The sequence below is a fragment of the Coccinella septempunctata genome, chromosome 1 (genome assembly GCF_907165205.1).
Source record: "Coccinella septempunctata chromosome 1, icCocSept1.1, whole genome shotgun sequence".
Taxonomy (NCBI): Eukaryota; Metazoa; Arthropoda; class Insecta; order Coleoptera; family Coccinellidae; genus Coccinella; species Coccinella septempunctata.
In genome coordinates, this window is record NC_058189.1 from 68,412,700 (window position 1) to 68,425,029 (window position 12,330).

At 38.4% G+C, this 12,330-nt stretch overlaps 2 protein-coding genes across 5 annotated transcripts in view; one reads left to right on the forward strand and one right to left on the reverse strand.

The window, feature by feature from the left end:
* Positions 1 to 6,508, forward strand: part of LOC123307648 — a 141,316-nt gene extending 134,808 nt beyond the window's left edge. Inside the window, exons 31-34 of the mRNA XM_044890045.1 lie at positions 1,005 to 1,157; positions 1,215 to 1,335; positions 3,050 to 3,827; positions 5,656 to 6,508. Of these exons, the coding sequence (XP_044745980.1) occupies positions 1,005 to 1,157; positions 1,215 to 1,335; positions 3,050 to 3,827; positions 5,656 to 6,329 (1,726 nt within the window). The 3' untranslated portion in view covers positions 6,330 to 6,508. The remainder of the gene's footprint in view (positions 1 to 1,004; positions 1,158 to 1,214; positions 1,336 to 3,049; positions 3,828 to 5,655) is intronic.
* Positions 6,509 to 6,628: 120 nt separating this feature from the next.
* On the reverse strand, positions 6,629 to 11,877 carry LOC123322726 (probable cytochrome P450 4aa1). 4 transcript variants are annotated; one of them, XM_044910714.1, is made up of 10 exons: positions 11,608 to 11,877; positions 10,681 to 10,855; positions 10,323 to 10,520; positions 9,097 to 9,273; positions 8,503 to 8,560; positions 8,314 to 8,440; positions 8,011 to 8,154; positions 7,710 to 7,947; positions 7,046 to 7,225; positions 6,629 to 6,973 (listed from the first exon to the last, which is right to left on the reverse strand). In XM_044910714.1, the coding sequence occupies exons 2-10, from the start codon at positions 10,850 to 10,852 to the stop codon at positions 6,807 to 6,809; spliced, it is 1,461 nt and encodes a 486-aa protein (XP_044766649.1). In that variant the 5' UTR covers positions 10,853 to 10,855; positions 11,608 to 11,877; the 3' UTR covers positions 6,629 to 6,806. The 4 variants fall into 4 exon arrangements, with proteins under 4 accessions (XP_044766649.1, XP_044766648.1, XP_044766651.1 ...); XM_044910713.1 differs by lacking the exon at positions 11,608 to 11,877 and adding an exon at positions 11,262 to 11,517; XM_044910715.1 differs by lacking the exon at positions 11,608 to 11,877 and adding an exon at positions 11,262 to 11,520 and having other exon boundaries at positions 6,833 to 6,973; positions 7,046 to 7,239.
* Between the last annotated feature and the right edge of the window lie 453 nt (positions 11,878 to 12,330).

Here is a 12,330-nt window from a genome sequence, read left to right on the forward strand (position 1 = left end):
ATTTCGGTCGGAAAAACGGTTTTTGGTTTTTTCACAAAATTTTCGAGGCTTAGGTTAACACTTTTGAATTCATCGATGTGGTAATTTGCACGTTGTGCTCGAAGCCAACTGATTTTGGTCATAATCGATCCAGCTGTTTTCGAGTTCTTGAATTTCCCGAAATTTCTGGACCCTTTTCAGAAATTCCTCATCCTTCGGATATAGGAATTGTTTGGTCGAATTTCATTTCCCGTTATGAAGCATTTCTGTGAATGTTCTTGTCGTAAAAATATCGCGATGCTGCCACATACTATACAGGGTGAGACTCGTACAGATATTTCAAGATTCTTGAGATCAAAAGAAACATTTTTTTCCTAAAATATATTTTCTTATTCGGCCCTGATAATAAGATATTGCCATTTTAGGTTTTCATAATGAGCTGTGCCACCCCTGGAAGAACAAAATACCCTTGAGAATAACTAGCAAAATCTATGACACTACACCTCTGTGGATCTTTTACACAGAGTTGTATTCAGTACCCAATTTTTCAAATTTCAGATACTTTTTAATTTTTGAACATCAAATTACTCGAAAACGGCGCATTATACGAGAAAATATGAAGACTACTTTTATTTTTCTAAACGTTGAAATGTTCTTTAGATAATGACAAACTTAGTTTCAAGAGTTCGGTTCTTTAAATTTTTGGTATTTTTATGGTACGTAATGGCCCTAATGAGAAAACTGGAATACGTGGGTGATATCTTGTGATATCGAAAAAGATTAATCGAATAAATAAAAAACTATATTCCGATATTCATTTCATTTCATAAAACCGTTTGTGAGATAGAACTAAAAATATAATTTTTTTCATGGTTTTTCAACAGCTTGTATTTTTTAAACCGAGCCGAGTTTCTTTTGACCTCAAGAATATTAAAATATTTGGACGAGTCAAAGACTCATCCTGTGTAAGCCATAATTTGGGAGTTTATCCTCTACGAAAAACTCGAATTTCCACCTGTTTGCAGATTGTCAGGCTTGTCGCCGTTCATGGGAGACAATGACGCCGAAACCTTCGCCAACATCACCAGAGCCGACTACGATTTCGACGACGAGGCTTTCAACACCGTTTCTCAAAACGCCAGAGATTTCATATCTGCTGTCCTCATCAACAGGAAAGAGTAAGTTGTTTTAAAAAATTTAAGAATTTTTCGTTAAGCACTCATCCATTGTTACAGGGATCGTCTATCTGCGGAACAATGCTTGAAACACACCTGGTTGGACCCGGAAAACCATCAAGAGACCGTCGTTCTTTCTACGGATAAACTGAAGAAGTTCATCATACGCAGAAAGTGGCAGGTAGGAAAGATTATTTCTGTAGAGATGTTGCATGAGATATCAGAGATTACGGTGGATTTGGATACAATCATCCTATGGATCAAATATAAAAGTGACTTTCTGTTCAACAGTCCTCTTTCCAAAAGGGGATTTTCTGGTTCAAACGTGAACCCACAAGCCACCCTGCAGTCCACAGGGACTGGAGTCATTGGTGAACCAAGTGAGAGCCTTCAGGCATAAGAAGCCTGTTTGGTGTAGACCATGGATCACTATCAGGAACAATGATAACCCTGTAGGGATTCGTGAAAGCAAAAGCTAGGAAAGGGATGCACTTGCATCCCCCACCCACTTAAGAGACCTGGCATGTCCCTAAACAGTCCACTAACCCAGTCTTGTCCCAGATTCTAAGAGCTGTCCTGTGGCATTTAATCATGATGATGTGGTCACAGTTATCCATAGAAGTCCACCACAGCAAAGATGCGTAGGTTAGAATAGGCTTCACCACCACAATATTCATCTAATGCATAATGTGTGGTTTGAAACCAAGTACCCTTCGAGTAGCCCAAAGAGCCTCTATTTCACAGTATTTTACGTATTCGCTCAGGAGTATCTTGAAATGAATCTCAGAGGCGTATATCGATATGACCACGGACAGCCAGGCCACGCTGGAGCCCTGGAATCACACTGTCAGGGATCTCTGTTCACATGGGAGGGCTTTAATACCATAAAGCAACTCGCCAGAGGCAATAAAGTGACTGTACTATGGGTACCAGGGCGTTGTGGTGTTGAAGGAAACGAAAAAAACGATGAACTTGCAAAAGCAGCATCAAGGTTAACACCTGCTGGACCTGTGCCTTTCTGTGGGCTTGAAAAAGACCAATATAAGGCCGTGGTTCAACAATGGGAGTTGAACAACAGAATAACCCTCTGGAAAAAAAATCCTGCACTTACTCAGTCAAAGTAATTCGTGATGATTTCACCAACCTACACCAGAAAGCTGCTGAAGCTGTCACGAGCTTAGCTCCAGGTGATGGTGGGACTTCTGACGGGACAAAGTCGGTACAAATATCACTTGTACCGTATGGAAAAGTAAGCAGATGAGATTTGCAAGCTCTGTGGATCATAATAAGCTAAACGCATGTTATTAAGTGTCCAGAGCTGGGCTAAGAACCATTCATATGGGGAAACCAGTCCTGGATGCTCACGAGGTAACTGCCAAGGCTCCTAAGGATGATGGCCGTTTTATCAACACCATTGACGACCTCTTTGGGTTCCTATGAATGGGTAGGGTAGGGACCAGAAGATCTACATGGTCGCAGTTCCCAGAAGACTAACCGAGCCACAACGACCCCAGTTCAAATGATATCCTACAAAAGTAGGAAGCTTGATGTTGCAGGGCTAGTTAAACGGAACCAACCCTGTTTTACCGGGATTGACCATTACTCAATCATACGCAGACTCTGCATCACATGGAAAATGTCTCTGATTAGCTTACATCTAACCAAAGTCATCCATATAGACCACAACTAGACCCATTCATGACAAGATCCAAAGTAGAGGTGATAACACACCGTTCTGGCGTACCTCCAAGAAAGTCTTTCATTATAATTCATCCAAGAATCGTTCACCGATGTCCTTGAGAATTTCTGATATCTACCGTTTGATTTCGATATTCTAATCTACTTTTTGCTTGTGTTTTTTCCATAATCTTGCATGGCATTTTTGGTGTGTTCAGAAAACAGGTAACGCCATACGCGCCTTAGGAAGGATGGCAACTCTTTCTGCCAGCAGGAGGAATTCCGCCAACAATTCGACGCCGAACACGCCCAGGCCGTCCCTGACGGGCGGCACCGTCAATTCGATGACGTCCAGAATGAACGAAGGAAATAATTTTCTCGGGGAAAATCATTTCCACTCGCTCACCTTGGAGGATACGCTGCAAGAGGTCGACCCTTCTGACGAGGAAACCAGCAGCGTTTACACCGAAGATAAAAAGGGGGAAGAGGCTCAAATTATCGAAGAAATTGAGGACAAAGAAGTCCAAGAGAGTCGCGAAGAATCGGAAGATGAAAAGAACGCAGATGCTAACGGAAATTACAAAACGAAACAAGTAAATATCGACGAAGAAGATGAAATTCTCGAAACCAAAGACCAAAGCTCTAACCGTAGCCCGAAATCTGTCAAGATGAGATCTTGCACGGAGAGGAGCGACAGCGGCATCAGCTGTTCCTCCCACCTAACGACCAGCTCTTGCACCTCGACCCCCCTCTTAGGTAAAAAATTCTCTATCATTGAAGAACCAGAATACAGAAGGCCTACTCTTGCAGATAGCAACGAATCGCTGAACTACACCTCATCCAAACTGATAACCTTGAGTTCAAAGTTCGAGTCTAGGGAGAATCTGATGAACAAAATGAAAGATAACGTCCCTAGCGAAGAGAACTTGAGGAGTGCGGTGAGGTGTAAAGGTGTAAATGCGAAACTGGAGGATAAAATTGAGACTTTCGAACACGGTAAGTTGTCAGAACATTTTTCTGAAGATGAAAAACGAACAAGAAGGAAATTGATAGTTTTTTTTTTTCAATTTGTTGAGATATAAACTGCTCGTCAAATGTTTAGGATATTGGAGTAATTCGCATTTTTTCTTTGACGTACTCGTCGACTATCTGTACTCGTCAGGAAAAAGAACTAGTCGTAGATGCTCTGGCCACCCCACGTCTCTTTTCAGTGAGACCAGTTGCCCTGGGAACATCTGTCACAAAACAGCCATAGAAACTTGAGCTGGGTGGGCTGTAGCCCCATCCTGCTGGAACCAGAAGTCACCCAGATCGTGTTACTCAGCAAGTTTTCCCAAATCAGGCTTTAGCCAGGTTTACAATATCGAAAAGTAAAGCTCTGTGAGGGTTCACTCCAAGAAAAAGAAGGGCTTACCACTCCCCATTGATACACAGCACACTTAAAAGTGACTTTAAGTGAGTGGACTGGAATTCATGAGGATTAACTGCAGCCCAGTATCTGAAACGCTGAATTGCGACCATAGAACGGCTATTTTCGCGAAATGTAACAACGAAAAAGCACCGAGGCATTCCAGTCCAAACCATGTTGCACACTGAAAACTACAGACCCTAAGGCACACAAAAAGTCAACAATAATAAGAATCAATTCAGATGCATACCACTCGCCGATATGAACATCTACGAGTGTTACGATCTGAATTGAACTAACTGATTTGCCATTTTCGAGACATCTAAATGGAGAACGTTCCACCGAATAAGAGCAGATGCTGACCATAGTTTCGGTCTCATTTGACCACGTCAGAGATCTCCTCCGATGGACAAACGATTGGAATTGATGGACCCTAATTAAATACTGGAAGTAGCTTCTGAGTATTATCGAGTAGTACTCGAGCGCTATCCAGTATGAAACGAGATCCGGTTCAGTCCCCCAGATCGAAACCCAGACGAAGACAATGGCATATGTCCCATATTTTGTCTAGTTCAGTACGCTGACCTGCAGAGAACATGCGTGTAAGAATTGAGAAGGTGGGAGCACGTTCAGTTCACGGCAGAATTGATGCCAGCAGTAAAATAATGAAGAAATGATCACGCCTTAACACGGGGGCAATGAATTAATAATAAGAATTAATTTAGGTGCATACCAACAGCCGATATGAGTATCAACAAGTGTTACGAACAAGTGTTCCACCGAATAAGAGCAGATGCTGACCATGGTTTCCAGTTTCCATCGGAGAAGGAGCTGTGTAGCTCTGACGAGGTCAAATGAGAACAAAACCATGGTCGGCATCTGCTTCGGTGGAACGTTCTCCATTTAGTTGTCCCGACGATGGCAAATTGGCTAGTTCGATTCAGATCGTTGATATTTATATCTGCGGGTGGTATGCATCTGTATTAATTTTTATTATCATCATCATCAATATCCTTAACGTTTTACGAGCAGTTCATTTCATTTCCTTCGAAACTTTGACGGAATTTGACACTGTAAAATTATTTCAATTTCAAGATTCATGATAATCCCGCTCTCAATGGAATCACTTGGTTCATCTAGCGTGAGTATACAGCTGGCTTTGTGTGTGGTTGTATTGCAACAGCTTCCTGTGTTTTTCTTTTGTATTTTTTAATGTTGTCACACAAAGTTGAATAAGACCGAATTGATGCACTTTTTCTCACTCTAATGGGACTATCAAGACAAATGTTTCAATGAATCGAAACAATTCACACACTTGGTTACTCTCACAAAAAAATATTGTGAAATTTAATCACTCTCGCCTCATTACACTCGGAAAAATTGTACTGTATTTTGAAGACTTGAACCTTCTTTCAGGTAAACCAACCAATTCGGCAAATGGCTTGAAAAAAGTGCCAATGTACTCAACTTATACCTCAAGAACAGTAGCGAGCGCTATAAAGAAATTCGACCACTTAGATAAGACCCCGCCTAATAAAAAAACGTTAATCAAACCAAACAATATTTCTAAAATGGATAATAAGACGGAAAACAAGATAGAAGACCCCCCAAGACTAAACGAACCAAAGACAAGAAGTAGATCCAAATCACCTTGTCCAAAAGCCGACAAAATCAGTACAGTCTCGCAGTTCGATAGGTCCAGATTGAGGACAACTTCTCCCTGCCCCAAACCAATAGGAAACGATAAAATTGTGCCGAAAATATCGGTGGAAACTGAAAGAACCTTCGAAGACTCCACAACTCATAGTGATAAAGTTGAATGTTCGCCAAACGCCCAGAGTCGACTGGGAAGTTCCACCACTACACATCAAACGGTGAGGTATAGAAGTCCTTCGCCATCTCTACTGAGAAAAACCCAATCGTCCATGGCCAAAGAACAAAACAGCGAACGTTACGTCAGCAGAATTTCTAATGGTAAAATTGGCGCCAAAACACCAAGCAAGATCAGCCCATCCTTGCCTCGTATCGACAAGCCTCAGAGTGAGAAGTTTCAGAGGGTATCCGCATTTTGGAACGCCCCAAAAACGTAACCCATACCAAGACTATGTTGTAGCGATAGGTTTCAAATTGTATATATTTTTCTCTTACCAAACTTGTGCCTTAAGGATAATTATAGTATGTATACATATGAGTTTATGTTAGCTCTCTCGTGTTTGACAGTGTATTGTACCATCTATTTTATGTTGAAGAAATATATTTATTGTTTCAAGTTTGTCGTTTCTTATACCTTGTTTTTGAGCAACAATTCTTCATCGACGAGCCGCCAGCTAAGCCCAATTGTTGGCAATCATTTTCGGAAATAACAGACACCCAAAAAAGAAGGAAGAAAAAAAGTTGTTTAAATTCCTAATTTTATTGTTCTAAAACAAAAATATCACATTATTCCTTATTTTACAGGTAAGTACAAAATGCTTTATTAAAAATATAAAGAAGGAAAAAAACTGAAAGGGTTTTACTACTTTAATACGTTTGAATATTTGAGCAATTATAAGAGGTTTAACTCTTCGTTATTTTTTATTTCTTCTGGTGAATTTGATCCATATTCCTCCCTTGCATCTCAAAGTTATGCGATAAGAGAACACTGTTTCTTTTTTTCCTTCCACTAAACTCAAGTGATATTCCCTGATGATGGAGGAAATTGCAGCTTTCATCTCTAACATAGCGAATTTGTAACCTACAAAAAATTGTTATTGATGTTACAGAGTCAATTCGTATTTATTGGTATTCCTTTTTATTTTTCTCTTACCTATGCAATTCCTTGGGCCAGCACTGAATGGTATGTAGCCATAAGGGTGTATATTATGTGAGTTTTCCGTTGAAAATCTATCTGGATTGTACTTCTGAGGTTCTGGATACAAATATTCCAGTCTGTGAGTGATGAAGGGAGAAATAAACACGTTGGTTTCCTTTGGAAGGACATATTTTCCTGAAAGAATAAGTCTGAAGGTACAGGTAGAAGCTTTTGCCGATAGTAAAAATCTACAAGAATTTCATAGGGTCTACTATCCTTATACAGGGTGAGTGTTTGACTCGTACAAATATTTCAACAGTGGATTCTTGAGTTCAAAAGAACCACTTGTTGGGTTCTTTGAATTTTTGTTATTTTTATGGTACGTAATAGTCATAATTGTAAAACTGGAAGACGTGGGTGATATCTTGTGTTCGAAAAAGATTAATCAAATAAATGAAAAACTATATTCCGAAATCAATTTAATTCGATAAAACCGTTTGTGAGATAGAACTAAAAATAAAACATTTTTATGGTTTTTTTAACAGCCTGCATCTTTTAAACCAAGCCGATTCGGAAAAAATGGTTAATGAAAAAAGTGCTTCTTTTGATCTCAAGAATCTACTGTTGAAATATTTTTACTAGTTAAAGACTCACCCTGTATAGTCAGAAGGCCACCCACCTAATCGAACATCCTCGTTAAGTTTCCTACAAATGATTGGCACGCTTGGGCACAGCCTCATGGTCTCTTTGATGCACTGTTCCAGATACCTCATTTCACTCAAATCTTTAGTGGTCACAAGTCTACAATCATTCTCGAAAATTCTAAACTGCTCCTCGTACACTTTTTTCTGGACATCTTCGTGCTTGGCAAGAAAGTGCAACGTGAAGGCAGTTGCTGCTCCAACAGAATCTTGTCCCTGAAAGTATTCACACCCATTTTACTCTGGGCATTCGTTGAACACATTGAAGGATTATCTTACAGCCAACATGAAGGTGCAGGTTTCATCAATCACGTCTTGCTCAGTGAATTCAGGATTAGCCTCCGATATATTCATGAATACCTCAATTAAGGAGACGAACTTGGACGTAGCTGAAGCAGGTTGTTTTCTCTGAGCATCCAAAACCTTTGACAATTCATCATCAATATACTACACGGATAAGGGTCATAGCAGTGGTAAAAAAAGAGGTGGTATTGGGGGCCCGTAGGGCACCGGCGGACTTGAGTGAGGCGAGAGTTCGCCTTTACGAGAAACGCCTTTTCTATAATAGTTAGTCATATTTACCCTTTTGGTGAATTCGTGCAGGTTAGTCCTCTGTCTTTTCTCTTTATCCGCACTGTTGGTGAAACTGAAGATACAATCGATCAGCATCCAGGGTCTTGATATCCTGTAAGGTACAATCAACTCCCCTCTACAAAAAAAAAATTACTGAAACACGCTTCCTATGATCTTATTCACACCTTATGAACTCACTTTCTGAACGGGGAATTTTTGTAATCGTCGTCTGTCATACTTATCCCTAATACTGTTCCTGCGAAAGACTCCAGAAATTTAAAACGATATTTCTATGAAGCGAACAAGATATATGTCTTCGATGGAAAAGAAAAATTCGCATATTACGATTATTGAATGGTAAGATTCTGTAGCCATTACAAAACAAACAAACAAGTTACAAAAACAATTTAGATCCCATAAATTCAGCTTAGAATCAACATTCAATATATTGACCATCAACGGGTAACTATAAAAACTTTTCGAAAGAGCAAATGTAAACACATCAATTTTATCCGATGTTAATTATTTCCGGAAAAATCTCGATTATTTTCATGTTAGAAATACCTTGCAACAAGCTGCTTATTAACGAGAAAAAATTAACTATGTATCTATTATATCTCCACGCGATTTAGACTTAAGACTTTCATCGATTCATTTAATAATAGGCATTAGCAACAATGAAAATATCCAGTGCATAGAAAGTGAAGAATAACTTTCTGCTTTATTTATAGTTTTGTATCATCGAAAGATCTAATTGGGGCTAGTAATTCTCCAAAAACAATGATTACTTACTGTGAAGAGTAGCCAATACCCAATCATTGATAAAAGACGTTACATTAACTTCTTTTGTGTCGCCAAATTTCGCACATAAATCATTGGACGTTTCCGCGAAAATTGGTATGAAATTTTCAAGAACATTTATGTGGAAATAGGGTTGTATTAATTTTCGATGAAGCTTCCATTTTTCTCCTGAAATTGAAAGGTGTATTATGATAAATTCTGTTTAGTTCGAAGGAAATACATGGAACTATTCAAAATTCTAACGTTTGGTTGACGCATCAATGTATTTTTCAAGACTGGATCAACGGCGGTTCCATAGTTGGGTTGAGAATTTGAAAGAGATGTTGTTGAATATTTACTTCTAAAAGAGGTTGCTCTTTCAGAATATGTATCACATATCTACCATGATTTTTCTGGGAGATACGCGTATCGAAGGTTGACCTTCGAAAAATTCCCAAAAAGATAGCGTCAATTAAAAAAAAAGACAGAACGGTTGCTCTGAGCTCGATGAAACTTTGAGATGTATTTCTAGAAGCTCTGCTCTTTCAAAATATATATCACTGTCAGGTCCTCGATTATTTTTCTGGAAGATTTGCGTGTCAAAGTTTGACCTTCGAAAAATTTCCAAAAAGAATCAATGAAATAACCGTCAAGACCGAACGGCTGCATCGAGCTCCATGGAATTTTCAGATTTATAACTAGAAGAGTTGCTCTTTCAGAATATGTATCACATTTCCATCTATGGTTATTTTCATTGAGAGAAAAACGGTGACTATCGAAAAATTTCCGAAAAGATGGAATAAATTAAATGATCGTCAAGACCGAACGGCTGCATCGAGCTCCATAAAATCTTCAGATTTTCAACCAGAGGAGTTGTTCTTTCAGAATATGTATCACATTTCCATCTACGAATAGTTTTATTGAGAGAAAAACGACTCTAACGGTGACTATCGAAAAATTTCCAAAAAGATGATAACGGAGATAATCAAACGAACTCTTTCAATTGTTGAGCAGTGTATTTCCTGATTTTATTCTTCGCCTCGATATGATTGAGCACAACCTTAACCACCGCAATCCTATGTTAGCATTCCGAAAAAATGTAGAAACAGTAAGTACAATTCTACGTCACGCAAATCAACTGATTGTGAGACATGTTCCTCTCATAAAACAAATGAATATCTAATCGACATCAAGTTTGTTCCGTTGACAAGAGAGATCAATACAACTTGCATTATTACCATTATTCGTGATTAGGCCTTCACCTATAAAGTTATGCAAGAGAGTATAAAACATGTTTTTCTTTGTCAGTCTTCCGTTACTTAGCAGCGTTTGCAAATGGGCAGGATCTGTCACGAAGAAAAACGGTACGATGGAAATCCAACTACGGAAGATGGGTCCGAACAACTTGTGGGCATTGTTGCCGTAGTATTCCAGTTCTAGAAAGAAAAATAGAAGCTGAAGGGAAGGGGTCAATTCACTTTAAGATTAACTTTATAACCCGAACTAGTTTTTGAGTTTTTTTTATTGGAATAACAATTAGAGACGAGACAATGTTTCTTGAAGATTCAGCAGTTTATTACTTCACATTTTACTCACTTCTGTTATCTCTTACAGTCAATGCATTCCCAATTAAAGGGTGAGCGTGAGGTCCGGGAAGATTGAAGGCTAAAAATACAGCCCTGAAATAGTTCCTCAGTCGCCATAGCAAGTATAGTAAACACAATAAATAAATCGTATTGAAAAAAAATTCATGGGAGGAGGATGTCATTTTCTGAAATAAAATCGTAGGGTTAGAAAGGTTGCGTCTTTATGGTGGCCTTATTGAAAAAAAAAATGTTTTGAATGAATATTTCAATGAACTTCCTAATCATCAAACCATAATTTATGTAATTTCTACCTAAGTTTTGCTTAGGAAAACATGTCAACCTTGATGTTTTATATCGATTTGTTCGAGAGACTCATTCAATGCAATAAATATAACTAACTCAAAAAATTGTCGAAGACTATCAAAATAAATAATTAATTTACATAAACAAGTGACTATCACGAGGATAAATTGGATTTATATGTATGTTTTCCTTCATAATGGATCTGACACAAAAAATTGACTATCAAACTAATACCTTGTAAAACTATGGATCATTTCCTAAGCCTAAGCCTCAAAATCTTCTACCTACTCAAATCAGAAGGCATCCGACCACACTTCGCCCAAGAGTTTTCAAACTCACTGGAGCACCAAATCACACCAGGAATAACACTTTGCAAAATGATCCAACAAGTCCGCCACTTCGCTGCTTAACGTATGCAGTTTACGTTCAGCCTTGATTACAAGGAAAAAAAATAAAAATACGAAGATATGAAATGTCTTCGGTATGAAATCAGGAAAATAATAAACACCAATTGATGGTGCTGAGCACGCTCACTCACGTGTGCAGCATTAAGTACCTCTTCCTAATATCAAAGGTAGTGGGAGATAAAATTGTGGAATGCAATTTTTGTGATTTTTTCTTAAATATTACCTACCTGTTTTCTTCAGGATTATTTTTAATTTTTTTTCATATTGCCACGACTGTGTCGTAACGAGTAATTAGGATAGAATCACTTTTACTTTTTCTTTGGGAAATTAGAACTGCTGAAGTTGAATAACATCTTTCAATTTACGCGTAGTGGTTTCGTTCTAAACTTTTTACGGGAAGATGTGAACTATTTTGCTCTGTAAATCGGTGTGGCAATTTTGCTTATTATCTTTCCTTGGACGTAATAAATATTTACGTACAATCAGCAGTATTTTTTCTCATCTTTCAGTGAATTAAACCTTCAAATGAGTACGCTACTACGTTACGTATTGATTGATTATTATACTACGCCTCTTGCTGAAACCGCATTATGTTATTCTTCAGTACAGAATGTGATCTGATTGAGTTTCTATCTCGAGACCTGAGAATCATCGCTCTAGACTAGATGTGTTTCAAGAACGTGGAAGTTTGGAGCCAACCACCGAGTCACTAAAAATTCAGAATTCAGTAAATCGAAGTTTTTTTGTTGTCAATTTGTCCAGTAAGGTCGTTCAGTAATTCAACTTGCAATTTTTATTAAATTGTCCAACCTTCACCATTCGATAAATTGGGACCAACGAAAAATGCAACCGTTCGAAATTTCTATGAAATAAAAACTCGAAAGATAACACTCTCGGTGGCATTCACGAAAAGCATACAAACAGATTAATGTAAATCCATTCTCCATACA

Excerpts from the sequence above, each read along its gene's own strand:
- LOC123322726 (XM_044910714.1), bottom strand. The coding sequence starts at position 10,852 with ATGACATCCTCCTCCCATGAATTTTTTTTCAATACGATTTATTTATTG. Across the intron at positions 9,274-10,322 it reads AGGCCTAATCACGAATAATG|GAGAAAAATGGAAGCTTCAT; the intron begins GTAATAATGCAA and ends TTTCAATTTCAG. Across the intron at positions 8,561-9,096 it reads GGTATTGGCTACTCTTCACA|GAACAGTATTAGGGATAAGT; the intron begins GTAAGTAATCAT and ends AGTCTTTCGCAG.